Source organism: Fukomys damarensis, unplaced genomic scaffold (assembly GCF_012274545.1).
Source record: "Fukomys damarensis isolate Sample0158 unplaced genomic scaffold, DMR_v1.0_HiC HiC_scaffold_11, whole genome shotgun sequence".
Classification (NCBI taxonomy): domain Eukaryota; kingdom Metazoa; phylum Chordata; class Mammalia; order Rodentia; family Bathyergidae; genus Fukomys; species Fukomys damarensis.
The window spans coordinates 1,430,485-1,449,732 of record NW_022900923.1 but is presented as its reverse complement, the minus strand read 5'-3'; the positions used below and the strand labels follow the sequence as shown (position 1 = coordinate 1,449,732).

Genomic DNA, 19,248 nt, shown 5'->3' with positions numbered 1-19,248 from the left:
GACTGTATTTAGGGGTGTAACAGCAAAATAGAAATGATGTGTCATGACTGTGAAAGCAAATTATTTCTTAAAACCCTAGTCTGTTCTCTGTCCCACATTCTACAAGTGACTTTCAAGGAACATGAACCAAAAATGAGAAGAGCAAAAGTGACTGAGAACTATAAGGCTTCCACCCTACTCCTGGTCAGCAACCTTGGGCTGAACTCCATCCTGTTTAGACAGATACTATTCCAAAATCTCTATTTGGGCATTTGCACCTTTCCTTAAGAATCACAAGTCTAAGAATCTGGAAGTGCACTGCACTTAGTCTTGGACTGTTCCTACTCTGTATTGTTCCTAAGGACAGACTTGCTCCTCAGACACTGAGTATGGTAACTTAACAGCACATTTAAGAGGCTGAGGATCTAGAGTGAGTTAAAATTCTAAAAGGCTCAGCTTTTGCTTACTGCTACGGATGGCATCCTGGAGCCCAGAGCCTGGCCTGTCCCGGCCACGCAGCGCACCATCATGCACCTGCCACAGTACTCAGAGAGATGCAACCTCTCAAGTCAGGGTAGCTCAGTGCCAAAGGAATGAATGAATCTCGCAGGAAAAGAATTCCCTCAACAATGCCTCCATCTAATTAATGTCAAGAAAAGATGACATCTTACGTCATCTGCCATTTCTAACCCGCAAAATAAGACAAAAATCAGGAATACAATCTTGGAATGTCATCTATCAACCTCTTTGGGACACAAAAAGTCAACAAAACTTCTAATTTTAATGAGCACACAAATAAAGACTGCAGGAAGGAAACAGGAATGGTCTTTTTTACTCACGCCCTACATCCTGACTGGTACTTTCACGTCCTGCATCGCAGAACATTGGCCAGAGGTGATCATGCTGAGTAGCCGTCCGGCAGGTCTGCGCCAGGGGAATCTTGGCCTCTCACTTCCACCGACTGCGCCACTCATGGGGCCAAGTACACCTCGGGCAGGCAACCGGGGCACGGCCGGGTGGAGCATCCCGCTTCCCAGCTCTGAAGGTGGCCCCTGTATCAGACGACCGCTCCAGCTGTTTCTGGGTTTCCCTACTGCACTGCCTCGTTCAGGAAGCAGCACTTCCACTGCGGCTATGGTTATTGTCCCCTGGCTGACTTCACTGGAAAGTGAATTTCAGTCACTTGTGGGACGTGGTGTACTCTGTCTACTGCTTCTAGACATGGTCACCTTTTGTCACTTCATTTGGGTCTGAATGCAAGCTCAACTGTTCTAGTCCAGCTTCTTCACTGCCGCTGTAAGGCATGAGCACTTGACACACACTGTGTTCACAGGCAGGACACAGGCTGCCCCAGGTAGCTCGCTCTGGTACGCACATCAAGGAGGACAACACACCCATTCTGCTACATTTTAATAGTAGGTTTCAAAGATTATGTTCAGGACTCCACAGGGTACAGAGTGTTGCCAAGCACCTTGGAAGGGTACACGACACAGAAAGTGGGTCCTCGCCCCCGAGGAGCTCACAGCCTGGGGAACCGGACAACTCCAAAGTTGAAGAACTGAGTGAAAAGAAAGCAATTTATTAAGGCAAATTCTTCATCTCCTAGACCTACTGTGGACCGAATAATTTTAGTATTTGGAATTTATCAGTCAAGTTGAAAGACGGGACTGAATTTGGCTGAGAATTCTTTTAGGCTCGTAGTTTCTGTTAATATTCAGCTAGTAAGCAGGAGTGGCCTAACAGACAACCAGAAGTAGACTAGATCTCCTGAAGTGCAAGGGTTAACACAGCTTCACTGTGGTCACTTACTGAAAAGCAAACATACTGAATGCTATACCTAGGCTATTACACCAGCTAAGTAGAAGCTGGCACTACTCCCTCATGCACTGTTGGTTTAAAACAGTGAATACTGGGCTGGGGATTTAGCTCAGTGGTACCACTGCCTGCCTCAAAAGTGCAAGGACCCGAGTTCGCTCTCTGGTACCAAAAAAAAAAAAAAAAATGTGAACATTAAAATATGTGGGTTCCACATCCAACCCACAGAAAGCCCATCACAAATCTTAATGTCGAGTGTATCAAATATTCACCTCGTGATATGAAAGTTGTTTATGCCTCTTATTAAGTCAAAAGTAATGTAAATGATCAAATTTATAATAAGCTAATGATCTGCATGTTTTCACATGGATGAATGCCAATGTATCTAAACAGGAAATAAAAGACAATCCTATCTACCTATATTAAAAAAATAGAAAGTCTGCCGGTTTTGCATACTCATCACTCTAAGTAAAGGTATTCAGGTTTTAAGGTTTCACAATCAGTTGTCAGAAAAACAGCAGTTACTCCTGCACTATTGCATTAGTGTCAGACTCAATTATTATTAGATGACATGACCTACAAGACATTGTAAACCCATCTAAAAATGTGTTTATTCTGAGATGCTTCCAATGCTAACTCTAAAATCATCAGAAAAAAAAAAAGTGTGATGCAGAACAGCACATCAACAGGACTAAAATATGCTCATTTTCAGAAAAACAATCTGGTCATCTGGAAAAAAACTGCAGCCACCACCTGGGGACACTGTCCCGCCTGGGGACACTGTTCCAGGCCAGGCACACTGTTCTTAGGAGGGGAGCTGTTGGGCCAAGAGAGTCCAGGCCCCTGGGCAGGCCTCTCCACACAGCCAGCCACCAGCCCGCCCACCTGCCCGAGTGAGGCCCACTCCAGCCCAGAGCGCACACGGGGGCAAAAGGGAGCAGAGGAGGAAACCGAGAGGCCCTTCCTGCTGCATGGGGTGTGGAGCTGAGCACACCTCCACAACGGCACTGTTGCAGGAAGCAGAGCAGGGCAGAGGGGATGGAGGAAACAGATTCTTAATTGCACAACTAACAGAAAAAAGCGTGTCCGACACCTACAACAGGCCTTCATCCAAAGGAGTCTTCCGCTCTGCGAAAGCTGTACACAGCTCACTGACCTCGGTGGGCACAGCCCACTCCCTGCTGAGGAAGTGAAGATCCCGCAAGGCGATGGTGCTTGCTTCCGGCTGGTAAGATTCACAGGAGCTCCAGGTTACTCAGGTCAGGATCAGTCCTTGTGCAAAGTTTGATGCAGATGAAGATAAAGTGGTTTCTTGGTCAGTAACTGTAACTTTTTTCTTTTAAAGTCAGTGGGTTTCTTGTAGCTGTAACCGCAACAAGAGAGAGCATTAATATATCTGGGTAACGGACCTACTACCTACTCCAGGGTTACTCCAGGGGTAGACATGGAGCAGCGCCACCTGCACGCCACTTACAGCTCTATTACAATGGGCCCAGGCTTAATCTCGTCCATCTCCATGAAAGCGAAGCACTTGGTGCTGGTGAACCTCTTCTTAGGCTTGTAGTGTTTGAATTCAAAGAAGATAGCTGCCCCTGCAGGATGAGATACACAGACCAGGTGAACTGTGGGAAGAACTTTCTCCTGGATCCATGTGTTTTTCACTGATCACCATGAGCACAGGAGCAGGCACACTGGACAGAGTAACCTGTGTTAATACGGTCAGGTGTGGCAGACTGACTTGACTACGTCAGGTCCTTCTGTAAGCGTTGTCACTAAAAAGAGTATGTAAATGTTAGACACCAAAGGGGAGCATGGAAGACACGACAGGTCACTGTGTACTAGACACAACAGCATTAAAAGAGTTTCACACACTGAAGCTTAGTTCTTCCTCTTCCCCTCAAACACACCTGGAAACTCAGTACTTGTGAGGCTGAGATTCAATCCGCTTAGCTGTGCTGGGTGAGCTGTGAGATGCCCCCAGTCTCCAGTGGCTCCTGCGGTGTTCAAGCTGCTCTAGTATTCCACGGAGATAAAGTCTGTTCACATAGTGCCGTGGGTGGGAACTGGCACCCTGCTCCGAGAACAGTGTAACGTGGGAATATACACCCCTGTGTTGTCCTTTCCCAGTTTCCTGCCAATGAACTCCAAGGGATGGCACTGCCCTCCCAGGACATCCAACCGCTGCTATAGGGCTAGCAACAGACCTCAGGGACCTGCGGGGAGCACGGCCTCCCTGCTTGTCAGTGTGACAGAACTTTCTGCTCTGTTCTAGAAGACAATAAAATCTTACCATCAAAGAATGTTTTGTTATGTTGCAGGGCTAACATACAACAAACTAGACCATACAATCACCAATTCCCAGTTTCACGAAGCGCTCACTGATTTGACTTCCTCAAGTCAGTGTGTCCTGACACCCAGGGACACTGCTCCACCAGGCACGGGGCACACAGACCCAGGATACACCAGCCAGCCACCACGGGCCACGGACGCACACCACATACCTTTGGTCAACTTTTCCACGTGCTTCTGGAGCTCGATGTCCACGTTGAAATGAACATACGTGTCTTCCTTTCTTGAAGCCACCGGTGTATCTTGCACAGGCGTTAAATCTATGCCGTTCAGATCTAGAGAGAAACAAGCTTCTGCTCAGGAGCGTGTGCACATGTGCACTGAAAAGTGCAAAGAAACCACACAGTGGATGGGAGGGCTGGCAGGAGGTCCCCGGTGCACATGGATTTCCACATGGCCACTGGTGCAGAGGAAAATGAATAGGGGGGAGACCTTCTGCAGGGGGAGGAGGCCCTGCCACAGCCAGACAAGCACAGAGCTGGTGGGAGATGCAGTGTGGCCTGTGCAGGTAAGAGGCTCATTCTATTACAGGACAGGCACTACTGCTTTTGTGTGCAATACAAATTTGCAATGTGGCCTCTTCCCCTAATTTCCAATTTGATCATGTGCATGGCTTGGAAAGACCCATCTGAAATTATCAGAATTTTCCTGGTATATTTAAGTCGGAGAACCAAAAATGGACATGACAACTACCATTTTTACTTTCATCAAAAAGTAAAATGTCATATACATCATCTAAGTCATGGCTATAGTTACTATAGCATAGCTGACTTGAAACACCAGACAGATACTAACCTACTGTGTCTGGTTTTACTTCCAAGACCCAAGAGTCCCAGTTAATCAAATTCGACATGGACTCATTTAATGACTGTGTCCATGTCCTGTCCCACAGAACTGTCTTAGGGCACTTAATTTAGTACACTGGATTATCTCAGCTCTTAAAGCTGTGTATCAACTCAGCACGTATGTAACAGCGACTCAGCACCTACTGCACTCTCACTGCGTAGTTCTGTACGTTGCAGTGCACACTTTTGAGCAGGCTACACAGCTTACAAATGGCCACCAAGAATGCAGAGCCACACACTTTCCCAGATCCCACATCCCCTGCGTGGCAGGGCTACAAGTTAGTGCCGCAGCATCAGTGCCCTGGGTCACGGTGTCCTCTCAGTTATTTCCTCTGTGGCTGAACTCCTTTTTATCCTGTGGGTCTGAGTTTATTTCTATGACTGAGAAAAGTTCTTTCCATTTAACTTCAGCCCAGATCTTTCCTTCCAATTTGCCTCAAACTACAGATTAAAGGAATTCACTTGCATTATGCAGTTATTTCTAGGTAATGGAATGACTTCATCCTTAACTGTACTGCTATTGTTACTGTTGTTGTTATTTTTAATTCTAGGACCAGGTCTCACTATATTTCCTAGGCCAGTCTCACACTCTTAGGCTCGAGTGATCATCCTGCCTTTGCTGCCTGACCAGCTGAGATTACTCACTTGGCAACCGATAACTATTTAGTGATTTACAAATAAAACACCTCATATGTTCAACAACAACAAAAGAACTTAACGACTAGTTTCCTTCTTTAAGACTGAAGAAAATGTTTTTAGGGAATAACTCAGCTGCTACACTGGACAGAAGAGAAAACCAAATCCCAACAAGAATCACACTTCCTGCCCATGGTAATGGTGCTTGGTGAAGGATCAGGTCACCAGGACGCCCAGGGGCCACAGCAGGCCAGGTGCTACAGCTGAGCCTGCCTCCCTGTCTCCACTAACCACACTCTGGAGGCCCAGTGCTCACCCCAGAAGGACCAGGGTCAGAAACCTCTCCGGGACAGGGAGACAAGGGCCAAGAGGACAGGACATGGGGAAAGCACATGCCTGGGTAATGTGAACTCTAGTCAGCACCCTAGACAGTCTGGAGAACAGCAAGACAACCAGAGGTGGTGGGAGGGGAAGAAGAAGACAGGAGGGGACAAAAAAACCATGAAGACTTGCTATGCACCTGCACAGACTCCCCACAATGAATGTAGTCAGGATGCACTGCAAAGACGGACCGATAAAGCATACATGGTAAAGAAAAGGCCATAACAATAATTGTAAAAGAACGAAAAGTTATACAGAAAGTTAATCTCAAAAGCAAGGGTATACATTACAGAAAGGAAGACATTTTCAATAAATCTCTCAGAAATGTTTATCGTGATGGAACAATGATTTCTTGCAGGATTTTGCCTTTTTGCAGAATGAATTAAAATGAGCTGTCACAGATACAAGACCGCCTCTCGAAGAAACTGTGGCAAATCAGAAATAATGTGGTAAAAGAGGGAAGAAGGACGGAGCCGTTACCCTTTACGCTGACTGTAATATAGGGGTCGATGCACTGACCGGCGTCTTTCAGCCCAATTTTCTCAATTCTGATGGTGAGCAATGTCATGCCTGGCTCTGACGGCAACCTGGGTAATAAAGTACCTGGCAACAAAGAAGCCACAATGAAAGTCAGCTCCGCCAACAATCTCAGGAGTAAATATTGTTAACAAGCACAGAAATATCTGGCCTTGCTCTTTCACTTAGTAACGAGATAAGCATGATGTATTTTGGCCTCCAAACCTCCATGTGTAGTTGTATTTTATATACCACACCCATGTGCACTTCCGTAACTCATCACTTTAAGGCAGAAATGAATTCAAGCACACTCATGGAAAATTCAAGTTAGGACTTCGAGTCATTCAAACTACCAACAACCACATGACACACAGTTTACACTCATGGAGCCGTCTCAGTCTGCGGGGGGAACGATGGGAATGGTCAGGTAGGTACCCTAAGTAGAGCAGCGCACCCTTCAGCTGCTGCTCAGAAAGGATGCAGCTGCGGTTGGGTATTTATGTATTTAGCCAGGTCACTGTATTCTCACGGCCCACTCCTCCATACCTGCTCGGCTGACTTAGCCTTAAAAGTCCCTGCCACAGAGGGTGTGACAGGAAGCCACAGAGCAGTCTGTATGTGACGCCCAGGCTGCTGCAGGATGCACTCAGGAAAATCCCCATCAACTAGCGGCTATTTTCCACAACACATGGCTAAGTTAGCAAATATATCAAGGTAGTTCACACTAGCAGATCAAAGGAGAAATTTTCATAATCTTTTCAATAGATGCAGAAAAAGTCTTCAATTAAATTTTAAATCCAGTCTTAATTTAAAACATTGTTGGCAATTTTTTGTTTTGTTTTGTTATTTTTTGAGATAAGGCCTCGCTATGTCGTTCAGGCTGGCCTTCAACTCACTGTGTAGCCCAGGGGAACTCCTGGTGATCCTCCTGCCTCAGCCTCCCAGAGTGCTGGGAATTACAGGAGAGTGCTGCCATGACCAGTCTTAGCAATGTTTACAGGAGTCCAGCAAAGGTAAGCTAGCCAGAACCAGGCTGAGAGCTGAGGTGAGAAAGGGCTGCCCACACAGGGAGAGCGTATGCTGGGAGCCACTGTGCACCCTTGAACGGACAGCTTTCCACATGACCTGTAGTCTCTGTCACAACAGCCCCGCCACAGAGAGGTCCCGCGGCCTGTTTTCAGTTTTCATGTCCTCTATTCATGAAATCTACCAAGACTGCCTTTAGAAACATTAACTTCTTTTTCTGGCTTAAGCAAGTAATAACTGACTTAAATATCAGAAATGTGCCAGGGATTTAGTGCAGTGGTGCCTGGCAAGCACAAGGTCTGGAGTTTGATTCCCGGTACCAATCAATCCAACAGAAATACACTGTGTGCTTTATAAGACTACAAGTTTTGAAAAAGAGACTAATATTAAGGAAGCTAAGCTAAGCCTAACAACCTCTTATACTTTTCAAGAAGGGCTGGGTAATTCATTTTTGGTTTGAAATGAGAAGAAACTACTCTTGGTCGTACCACAGCCACATACTATACCTCATCTCTTTAGCTTAACAGGAGAAGTGGCTAGGGTATGTGATTGTCAGAACTTAGCAGCTTCACATGAAATGACGCTTACATATGTAAGCAGCACCTCAGGAAAACTGACTGGGAACGGGCCCACAGCCGGCTTGGAACTCACTACAGTCCTGGCCAGCCTCAAACTCGTGCTGATCCTCAGCCTTAGCTCCTCACCATGATGAGATTATGGGTGTGCATCACCAGGCCTGCTTATACCCACCTGACTTTTCAAAACATTTGTAAAACTTACAATTAATGAATTATAAAAAATACAGATAATAAAAAAATCATAATCTTAGAAACACACTACACAATAATGCAGACATAGCTTAGTCATCACTGAAACCTTGGATTCCCTCAGGGTAACAAAGAAACTTTTCCTACTATATGACTGAGTTAAAAGTTAAATGTCTTCTTGCTATTTTGGCATCATGTTTGCTCTTTTTCTCCATGTTTACCAATGTATCAGTGTTACATGTCACGCTCACTGTGGGGAGCTGGTATATGTACCCAACACGTCTGAATCCTCTTCTCTTCCCCTGCCCTCCCTTCCAGACGTCACTTTCAATGAGTATAATTTTACAAATTTTTTCTCAGTGACACTTACAGCCCTGGATAGCAAACCAAGTACAGCCAAATAAACTACACGTACTGTTTCTTACTCTGAGGGAGGAAAAAAAAAAAAATTCAGGGACTACAAGGTTCAGTGAGCTTCTTGTATCTCTAAATTGAGGTACCAAAATATGGTACCAGAGCACAAACATATAAATTCAGCTTACATTTAACTGTACAGAACCAGTGGATTTAATTCACAACGGGAGGTTTCTCTTCAACTCAGCAACCCAAGCTGCTAAAGACCTTCCCTCTGCATCTCAGGACTCACCTCAGCTGCTTCAAGGGCCTTGTCTGCTATAGAGATATAGCAAGGGAGTAACAACCAAGCAGACAGAAATTTACACAGCTGTAACTGCATGGACTGCATTACACAGTTTGAAAAGGGAGTGGAGATCAGTGAGTTAGGAAAGCGTCACAGTTTATTTATTTCATCACCTCAGCAATCTTGAAATTTCCTACAATAATGACAAAACTAAGAAAAATACAGCTTTCTCTTCATAGACCAAAGAGAGCAGAGTGGGAATGATGGCTGGTACCGAGGAGACATTGTGAACAGGAGCACCTGTCGTTTCCAGTGATCCAATGAGGGAGGTGCCAAGGCAGGGAGCGGCTGTGGACAGTGCCCTCCGAGTGCTGTGTATGTGGCCCTGTTAATCCTCACAGCCAGCCAGGAGTCAGCACTGCCATCTCATTTCATACAGACACAGGTGCCGTCACCCAGGCAGCAACTGCTGGAGGTCAGGCGCAGAGCCGTTATCTGTCTGTCCACACCTATGCTGTTTCCTTTCCAAGTGCTCCTCCCCGAGGAGTATTAGAAATAGTGGACTACCTAGACAAAAATACTGGACAACACACACACTGCACTGAGCCACAGTGTACAGTCTAGTCTAATTGCATGGCAATTTTACAGCACCTTGCTGTACTTCCCAAAGTGAACTTGTTTACTAGCAATAAAAACTACACAGTGCATAAAAACAGAACAAAGTAGAGCGTAACTGGGAGAGAGAAAAATCTACCCAGGATGCCTGCCTGGCTCATTACAGCGAGGGGCAATGCTCACCGAGACCTGTAAGTAAGAAAGGTCGCTTTACTTCTACACAAGACAAGGGAATTGCTCAGCACCTGTCCCCTTGGCCCACACTAAGAAGCTGCAGAGGTGACAGCACCACCCTCTCCAGAGGTTTCCTTCCCACTGCCAACTGTGAGAACTCAGAACCACCAGTACGATGGCGACACACCAAGCCTCAATACACAGGTGGTTTAGCACCCCAACCCTTGCACACTACACTAGGGACACTTGCTTATGACTGGCACAGGCTCTGCAGAGGTCTCCTTCCCTACTCGCGAGAATCCAAAACAAGTTCCAAGTGCCCCAGCGCTGGATTAGGTAACATATTCTCTGTGTGATACCCACCCGGAACTCTAGCAGGAAAGGAATCCGGAGACCCTGCTCCAGCACCACCCTCTTCCTCATCTTCTTCAAATTCCAAATTCTCTTCTTCACCAGGTGCTAAAATTCTTCTACATGAAAAAGGACAGGAAAATTAGTGAGCTGCAACATTTCACGTACTAGTGAAGCTTCACGGCTGCTCATTTCACAAGGCATGATGCTGATTATTAAAAAAAAAAGCTGTATCTTGGTGGCAATGTTGATGTCGCTATCACTGCTACTGATGACACTGGTCATGCTGATGATACCAATCACACATTGCAAGATGATGCCGATCACATTAATCACACCAACACTGACACACAAAAACATAAACTACGAAAAACAGGTATAGAATAGTAAAGTGAAAAGTAACATATGGATGCTTTTAAAAAATTTTACCTTAATGGGACAGGCTGAACATCAAATGGGAATTCTTTATTATATGTAAGAATATTCTTTAGGACTAGAATAAAAAGATAAAGAAATATGAATTCTTCTATGAATAAAAACTAGTATTTTATCTTAAATGGCTAATCTTTAATCGTCTTCACTATGCACATTAATACACTTTTATATTCCCAGCCTATCATTACAGAGCCACTGTGGATTTGTCCATGGAAGGTCTTAGCAAAAATGGGGTACCAGAGAGAGTACTTCTTTCCCACAGTATTCTAATTAAAATCTGAGAGCAAAGATGTGCCATTTGTGAGAGAGATATGGGTACATCTTATTCTGTCTGGAGTAAATGTCCTCTTAACATCATCAGATTGGTAAGGTTTGTACCTGCAAGGTTCTAATCTCACATAATCATACAAATAAAAATGTATATGTAGACATACACAAAGTGGGATCTATCCTCAAGAGAAGTCTTCAGACCACGTGGCAGCACTTCCTGTGTCCTGGCTATGGCTGACCCACGTTTCCATAACCAAATTGGCACACCAGCCCCGAGAGAGATTCCTGAGTTCTACTTCGATCTGGACAAACACTTCAAGTATGTAAGGCACTTGTGGATTCCAGTAACTACCCACAGTTACATCAAGGTGAACTCACGGAATAACGGGCAACCCAAAAGGCTCCCATGATTTTGTACTCAACTTTTCAGCCTTTAATTCTGGAGCGTTGCACTTTGAGCTGAGAGAGGTGTGACATACTGGCATCCCCCAGGAGGCTGCAACTGTAGGGCTTGTTCCATTAGGAGTCACTTTTGTTTATCAAAATTACCTTCTTCCCCTCCTTTCCTTCTAGCAGAACCAGAATGAACACAGGACTTTCATGCTGAGCTGATCTCCAGCCCTTTTTTATTACTATTTTTTATTTTGGGACAGTATCTCACTAAGTTGCCCCAGACTGGGCTCAAATTTGTGATCCTTGGGTCTCGGCCCCAGCCTCCCAGAATACAGAAATTATGGGTGTGTACCACCAAGCCCACCTTTATCCGACTTCTTTTTTATATGGTCTACTAACTCATCCAGTGAGAAGGAAGTTGGAAACTTGTGTCTAGATTCTCATTCATTCACATTGTCTCTTTCTCCCTTCAGACTTCCTTTCTTAACAAATGCATGCTGAGTGCCACAGTGTACCAGAAAGTTTTAGGTACTAAAAACAGAGTGATCAAGAATTCACATCTGGCTGGGGATTTAGCTCAGTGGATCCACCTGCCTGCCTCACAAACACAAGGTCCTGAGTTCAATCCCTAGAGCCCGCCCAAATAGAATTCACATCTGAATATATTTACAGCCTACTTAGGAAGAGCAGACAATAAATATGCTAACAAATAAGATAACATATGACTGGGATTAGTGTTATGAAGGACACAAGCAGGATGTGGCGTAATGCAGCAGTGTGAACCGTGGGTGGTGCACCAAGGTGGACAGGATAATCCTTTCAAAACTAAACTGTTAAGGATGAGAAGAAGGCTAGGCACGGTGGCACATGCCTGTGATCCCAGCATTAGGGAGGCTGAGGTAGGAGGATTGCAGGGAATTTAAAGCCAGCCTGGGCTACATAGTGAGTTCAAGTCCAGTCTGGACTACATAGAGAGACCCTGTCTCAAAAACAAATAAACAAACAAAACAAAACAACAACAACAACAACAAAAAAGAGATAAGAATTGTCCACACATAGCTCTAAGTGAAGCAGAACAGTCTACAGCAGCAAAGTCTCTGAGAAGGAAACAGTGGGGCATGTTTGAGGACTGGAATGGCTGACAGAGGCAGAAGACGAAAGTAGCAGTGCAAATCTAACCCTGCCCCAAACATCCACATAACCATTCTGAACCTCAGGTTCCCCAATTCTGAAACGGGAACGCCACTCCTTTCATAGACCGCTAAGAGAATTTACATTGAAAATACCACGTAAGCGGAAGCCCACACTGACACATGGTAACTCATTTGCTCCATGGCTCCCTATGTAGCTGCCTCAAATCCTCCTATTCCATATAATATCTTTTCTAAACTCATTGCATGTCATTAGTAATAAACTAACTTGGCTCAGTAAATACCACTTCACAGCACTACATATAAGGCACTAACCAGGAGGGTAACAGAAAGACCACAAGTCATGCATATCGGATGCAAAGCAGAAATGATCATGTTTTAATAATAAAATAGGAAAATCCCTCTAAAATATGTCTAAAATAACATCCATTTTCTAAAATTGGAAACTATATAAATTATCTTGCATATGTATAGAAGAATTAAACAATATTTTCTTTTCTTAGGTATCAATCTTTGAAAAGGAAATGTCAGCTCTGGCATAGCAGCAGCCTCTTATTTTGTTCTTACAAGTTAGATATACCCAATGTCTACTTTATAGGAACTGCTCTAGGAGAAAAAAGAGGCAGGAGGGGCTTCCATTTTCACCAGCTGAGGAGTAACAGATTCTAATGTCCTTTTAACACGGGGCTCTGCCTGAAATTCTCAGAGGTTTCCTTCCACCCATTCCAGCACCAAAGTTTAGGAAGACGTAGAGAAGAGATGAGAAGAGAAGAGAAGACTGTTTGTGACCTCAAAGAGGCTTGGTCAAGGGCTGGTGCCCGCTGGCTCAGCCCCCGACACTCACTTGCATGGCCCATGAGGTTCTCTGCGAGGGGTCACGCAGCACACTCAGAGTGCAGGCTGCCACTCCCCTGCTGCTCACACTCTCAAAATGACGCACACGCTAACATCAAAAAGTCTTCTGCTTTTGTGGCTGACGCGCTTTGTTATTGTGGTAGGCAAATTGGGCAGCTGACTCCATTCTCTACGGCTGTTTTTCAAATTATGGGAGAAGATTCCCCAAGACACTCCCATCTATTCAACTCAACACAAACTTGCCACGTTCTGACTAAGCACCGAGTGGGCCTGTGGGGATATACAACGGTCATCCCGATCTGAGGAATGAAACAAATACATGAGTGTAAGAACAGGGCAGACCGATTCTAGATATAAGCAGAGAACACAGAGTTTAGTTACAGCTAGAGAAAGCAGGGAAAACTTTCAGGGGAAGGAAGGATTTCTGTGGAGCCTTGAAAGGTAAACTAACAGAAGGGTATTTCACAGGGTGGGGTGGGAAGATAAGCGTGAGAAAGAAGTAGTACTTTCACAGTCATCGTGTTAGTGTAAGTTTCAGACAGTAGTTTCAAGAGATTTGCAAAGTATGCAAGCTAAGTCCAACATATTGTAAATTACATTCATTAATTTTCCTTAGAAGAAGCTTGACTGACGAGTGTGGTAGTATACAACTGTAATCCCAGCACTTGGGAGGCAGAGGCAGGAGAATCACCAAAAGTTCAAGGCCAGCCCAAACTACACAATGAGACTCTGTCTCAAAAAATAAAAAGAAGAGGTTTGACCAAGGACAAGCTGTATTAAGCCCACTTAAACCGAAACATAGCCGAGTATCAATTTCAGAAGAGCTCTAACCCTTGATAATTATCTCAACCAGTGCTCAGCTCGGGTGAACTCAGAATCACACACACAAGACGATCACAGACTTATTTCCACCTTCCACTAACACATGATTGATTGTCTCTCTGGAGCACAAGTGGGGAATAACAACTCGGTCTGTGTCAGGGCCGGCCCCGTGTATGCACACAGTGCAGGGTCCAGGCCGCAGGTCCATGAGCTGCAGCTGGAGGCTTTTGCTCATCTGAGTGATGCTGGAGTATTACTCGGAAACAGCAAGAGCTAGTGAGAAACTGCGATTAAATTAAGAAGCCAAAATCCTGGGCTGGGGATGCAGCTCAGCAGTGCCGCATCTGCCTCGCAAGCATAAGGTCCCGAGTTTGATCCCTGGTACTACACACAAAAAAGAAATCCTACCATAATAATTTTATCATTAAAAATTGAATGGGATACTTTTCTTTACAATCATTATTTGACAGATACCCTAACTCCCTAACTATAGTTGTAATCTTTTATTTAATGCCATAAATGTTTTCTTTCATCAAAATGATCTTTTAACACAGCCAGTCCCCAGAGATGATCCAGGATCCCACTCTCAGGAAATGCCTACAACAGGCAAATTAAGCAGTGCTTGCCCAGGGCTAGGAAAGGCTGGGCTGGGATGGGGAGAAAGGAGTGGCCACTATGGACACAGGGCTCCTTTCAGGTGAAGAAAATGTCCTGAAATCAACTGGGGTGGGGTAGGGGGTGGGAACTGTCAGTGTGCTAAGAAACACTGAAATGTACACTTTAAATTGGTGAATTTTATGGTAGAAAAATTACATATCAATAAAGAGGTTATAAAAATAATCCTACCCAAATCTGTTAATGAGTTTTTAAAAGCTAAAAATATGGTCATTAAAAATAAAAATTTGTGTTAAGTTTTATATCATTTGATTGGCATCCCTATATACTTTGGACACAGGTGAGAACCATTTCTGAATATAAAATTTTGTCTCTTGGAACAGAAAGTTTATGATGTAGGGCCAGCAAAGTAGTTCAGTGGTCGAGTATTTGCCTAGCATGCTGTGGCCATGCGTATAATCACCAGCACCACACACACACAAAAAGTATGATCTGGATTACATAAAGTAACCAAAACTATTAAAATGACATAGTTCATCAAAATTCTTGCCATTTTCAGGAGGACAACATTCTGAAAAGATGAAACACAATCACCTAATAATTGTGGAAAAGCCACGGGAATCACAACAAATCTGCTATGTGTTTTTGTTTGTTACTTCTGTCTACCAACACAAGTAACAGAAAACCCCTTTAGTACAGCCACAGAGCCCCCTCTTGCCTTGGACCTGCAATCACAATTACATTTCTGCTACCTCAACAATAGATGTCTTTATCAGACTTGCTACAAATGAAAGAGAAACTGGCAGTTTGTGAAATTTTTATGAACATTCTCCTTAACCCTTAAATGCTGTCTTTTAACTCCTATCCAGGCAAGGAAACATCAAAAGGACTGCAGCAGTGTGACGAAGCTGGGCTGTCCAGCGTCCTGAGACTCAGGCCTGCCTGCTCCTCAGGGTCAGAGTGAAATTGGACCTTCAACTACAAAGAAAGTATGAGAGCCTCAGCTAAGGCTCTTTCTGATCATAAATGCCAAGACTGTATGATTCACTACTTAGAAAGGTGACTTAAAAATGGATAAACTCTCCTACCCCCTATTTACATAAACAGAAGGTGGGTAACCTTGTCTCAGTGGAAGGGGAGTATTTCAACTTTCATTCACTGAGCCTTCTATTCTGCTCCACTTGAATTGCAGACATTTCTCTGAAGAGGGCATTCATCTGAACCAGGAAACTGACTTTATTTGGCAGGACCCTAGGCACCAAAATATTTGAAGGAACTGTTTACTTCAAAAAGTCTTAAAGTCGGGAAAAAGCGATACAGCAAGGAAGTATTTTATAGCTCAACCCAACAGCTGTACTGCAGCACTCAGCTGATCAATGACTGTCCCTGCGCGACCCTGTACTCAAAGTCCTATGAAAGCCATCCAGACTAAGCAAGGCTTGAAGACATCTAGATGGAGTACAACCAAACATACTCTGCAGTGGAGATGCAATCCAAACAATAGGCACTATGAATACTGCAGGAATTTTAAAAGGGTGGAAAAGATCACAGAGGACTAAATATTAAGGGGATAAATCTGATCAGCATGTGTGCTAAGGAATGTTAATGCTGGTAACAGATAAAGTACTTTTTTAAAAAAGGAATATCACTGGAAACATGTAAAAACTTACTTGGTTCCAGCTTCTTCAGGTCCTCCAGTTTAAATTCTTCTTGGGACTGTGCGGACTAAATTCAAAATATGTATATTATACCTCTGATTACAAAGATTTCAATGTGTTTTTTAAATAGCAAGAACCAAATATTCAAAATGAAACCTATTTCTTGTGTTCAAATAACAACATAAAAAGTCCCAAAATGGTTTTTGTTTGTTTTTACATTCTTAGAACATTCAGGCTAAAAGTAATAGAAAAATTTAAAGTCCTATCTTTTATTTCTATAGCTTACAAAATGTGAACTAAATAATTCGACTCTCAACTGATAAATTTCTATTGCTATAAAATACTTCTGAAACAACACTGCTTTTGGCATGAATACGTAATATGTCTTGTCAGATACTTTCTCTTGCATTAGAAAGGGGAAAAACTACTTACCTGTAAAGCTGCACTTCGCAATTCTAAGCATGCTGCAATTTTGCCTATGGTTTTCTGTCAGAAAAAAAAATGCTATAAATTATAATTGTCAGTTGTTACAATCAAGTTAATATTTCACTGGTGAGAGATATAGCCAGGCACCATGACAGCTTGTGGCTGTAGTCCCAGCACCCTGAAGGGTGAGCAGTAATATCACTTGGGCTGTTTGAGGCCACCCTGGGACCTACAAAACAGCAAGATCCAATTTTAAAAATTAAAAGGTTGAGGAGAACAGCCCAGTTTCAGAGCACATGCCTAAATGTGATCCCCTGGGTTCAATCTCCAGCACCCCCCCCAAAAAAAAAGAAAGAAAAAGAAAAAAAAAGAGATCCATAATTTTCTTAAATTAGTTAAATTATGTTTCTTTTTATCATCTTGCAGACTTAAGAAAAAGGGAGGCAAAGGAGATGAAGGAAAGCGAGTAGGTATTCCCTGCTAACCTAACATGCCACAACCAATTCTAAATCAAGCCTGCTTTGTGACAGCGTTAGCTATGATTTAAAGGGCACTGAAAACAGTCATTATGAAAACTGGTATGGAGGTTCTTCAAAACATTAAAAACAGAACTTCCCATATGATCCTGACCCCAACCTGCTTAATCCAGAGCTGCGGGCAATGCAGCCAGTGGGCTCCAGGACTGCTATCACAACAGCCTAGAGATGAATCAGCCTAGTCGGCCCCCAGCGACAGATCAATGGAGAAAGAAATTGAAGTTTGTGCACACAGTGGAATATTACTCAGCCATACAAAGCAAGCCTGTCATTCACCACCACCGGGACAAAACTGGAGAGGATTATGCCAAGTGAAGTAAACCAAGCGTAGAACACAGTGCCCTACCTCATTCGTGCAGAACACATAAAAAGTTGAACTCATACAAGCTGAGAGCAGCACAGGGGCCACCTGAGGCAGGAAAGAGGCGCATCATCCTGCTGCAAAAAGGTTCAAGAAACTCATAAATGTATTCACCTCTTAAACATCTATTGTGTAGAGAGCAGCAGTAGCCTTTACTAGACAGGATGGAACAATCCCAAATCACTGTTGCTTAGGTATACCACTCAGCTCTGACCAAGCTAGTAAAGAGCTGTAAGTAATAATAATAACAATAGCAATGAGTGACTACAAAGTGGCAGCCCTCCTAAGTGATTTATAAACATTCTTTCGGTGGTCTTCCCTAGAACCCTGTGAGTCCAACACCACTTACACGTGTGCAAACCGAACACAGAGAGGTTAAGTCACATGCCCGGGCAACAGTCCTACACAACACAGCTCCACACACACACATACAATAAGGCCACTGGGCTGTACCTGCTGTGTTCTCCTAGTAAGAACCATGTCTGCTCTGGGATGTATGAATGGGTTAGTCTTTAAAAACAGTAAACTTCTCTTCCTTCCTTACTACAAAATCCATTTGATTTTGTTCTTTTAACATTTAAGATAAACGTGTTGCAAATTAATAACTATGAGGTCACCGGTAAACTATTTTAAATTCAAACATTTCTTCAAGCTAAGCAGAAGCAACAACTTTTTAACAGAAATGAACTAAACTATGGCAAAATACCAATAGGCATTATTCATAACTATTTTAAGGGGCCACACCCGAGCTCAGTATTAAAAAAGAGCGAAACACTATTCTAGTCAGCTGTGGCAATAACTTTTAATATATGTAGACTTCACTGATGTCAAAATCAAATGCCTGCTCTGAAATAGTTTCACCTTTTGTAGGATGGTTCAGAAACTGATTAAGAAGCAGTTGCATATAGGAGTGGAAGTACTGACAATTAACATGCCTTAACACTAAGCACTGAAGGTAAAGGACGGTTAATTTTAGGAAGACTCCAAGAAAGTTCAAGGAAAAGAGAGAATGAAAATGACAATTAAAAGGCTAATTTGGCTAAAATGTACCCAATTTATATAAGGAAAAAGATCCACTTAAAAATATATAAAAAGAACCACAGTTTCACTTAATACAGGCTTAATTTTTTCATATTTAAACAGCCAGTCATCTTGTCTAGCTGGGGGAAAGGAAGAGGGAAAATGAGGTGTGGCAGACTGGGGACCCCATAAAACATTAACACAAGCCTCTAGTGCCAAGATTATTACCATCAAATCTGACTCAAAACCGGGAAAAACTTTCTAAGCATCATGAGACAGGAAGTGCTTTTCTGTCCAGAAATTTACATGAGAAAATCTATTACACCAAGGCAGGAACTCAATGGAATGGAAGCTTCTGGCAGCTTTTTGCTGCTACTGAACCCAGTTTTTATAATGACAGAACTACTGAGAACTGAAACGAAAGCTAAGTGACTAATCATGAGGAGATGAAATAAGAATCTGTTTATTTTAAACCAGAAATGTTTTGAAATAGTAAGAATAAAAAAAATACAACTGAAGGGACTAGGGATTTAGCTCAGTGGTTCCACCGCCTGCTTTGCAAGTGCCAGGTCCCGAGCTCCATCCCCGGAACAAAAAAAAAAAAAAAAAAAA

The 19,248-nt window shown here is 43.4% G+C and overlaps 1 protein-coding gene across 1 annotated transcript in view; it reads right to left on the bottom strand.

The window, feature by feature from the left end:
• Positions 1 to 1,737: 1,737 nt before the first annotated feature.
• The window catches only part of Aida (axin interactor, dorsalization associated), a 26,269-nt gene continuing 8,758 nt past the window's right edge, over positions 1,738 to 19,248 (bottom strand). The window contains exons 4-11 of the mRNA XM_010642669.2: positions 16,726 to 16,779; positions 16,306 to 16,360; positions 10,524 to 10,587; positions 10,107 to 10,213; positions 6,486 to 6,608; positions 4,296 to 4,418; positions 3,269 to 3,386; positions 1,738 to 3,157 (exon numbers count right to left, since the gene is read on the bottom strand). Coding sequence (XP_010640971.1) covers positions 3,061 to 3,157; positions 3,269 to 3,386; positions 4,296 to 4,418; positions 6,486 to 6,608; positions 10,107 to 10,213; positions 10,524 to 10,587; positions 16,306 to 16,360; positions 16,726 to 16,779 — 741 coding nt within the window. The 3' untranslated portion in view covers positions 1,738 to 3,060. The remainder of the gene's footprint in view (positions 3,158 to 3,268; positions 3,387 to 4,295; positions 4,419 to 6,485; positions 6,609 to 10,106; positions 10,214 to 10,523; positions 10,588 to 16,305; positions 16,361 to 16,725; positions 16,780 to 19,248) is intronic.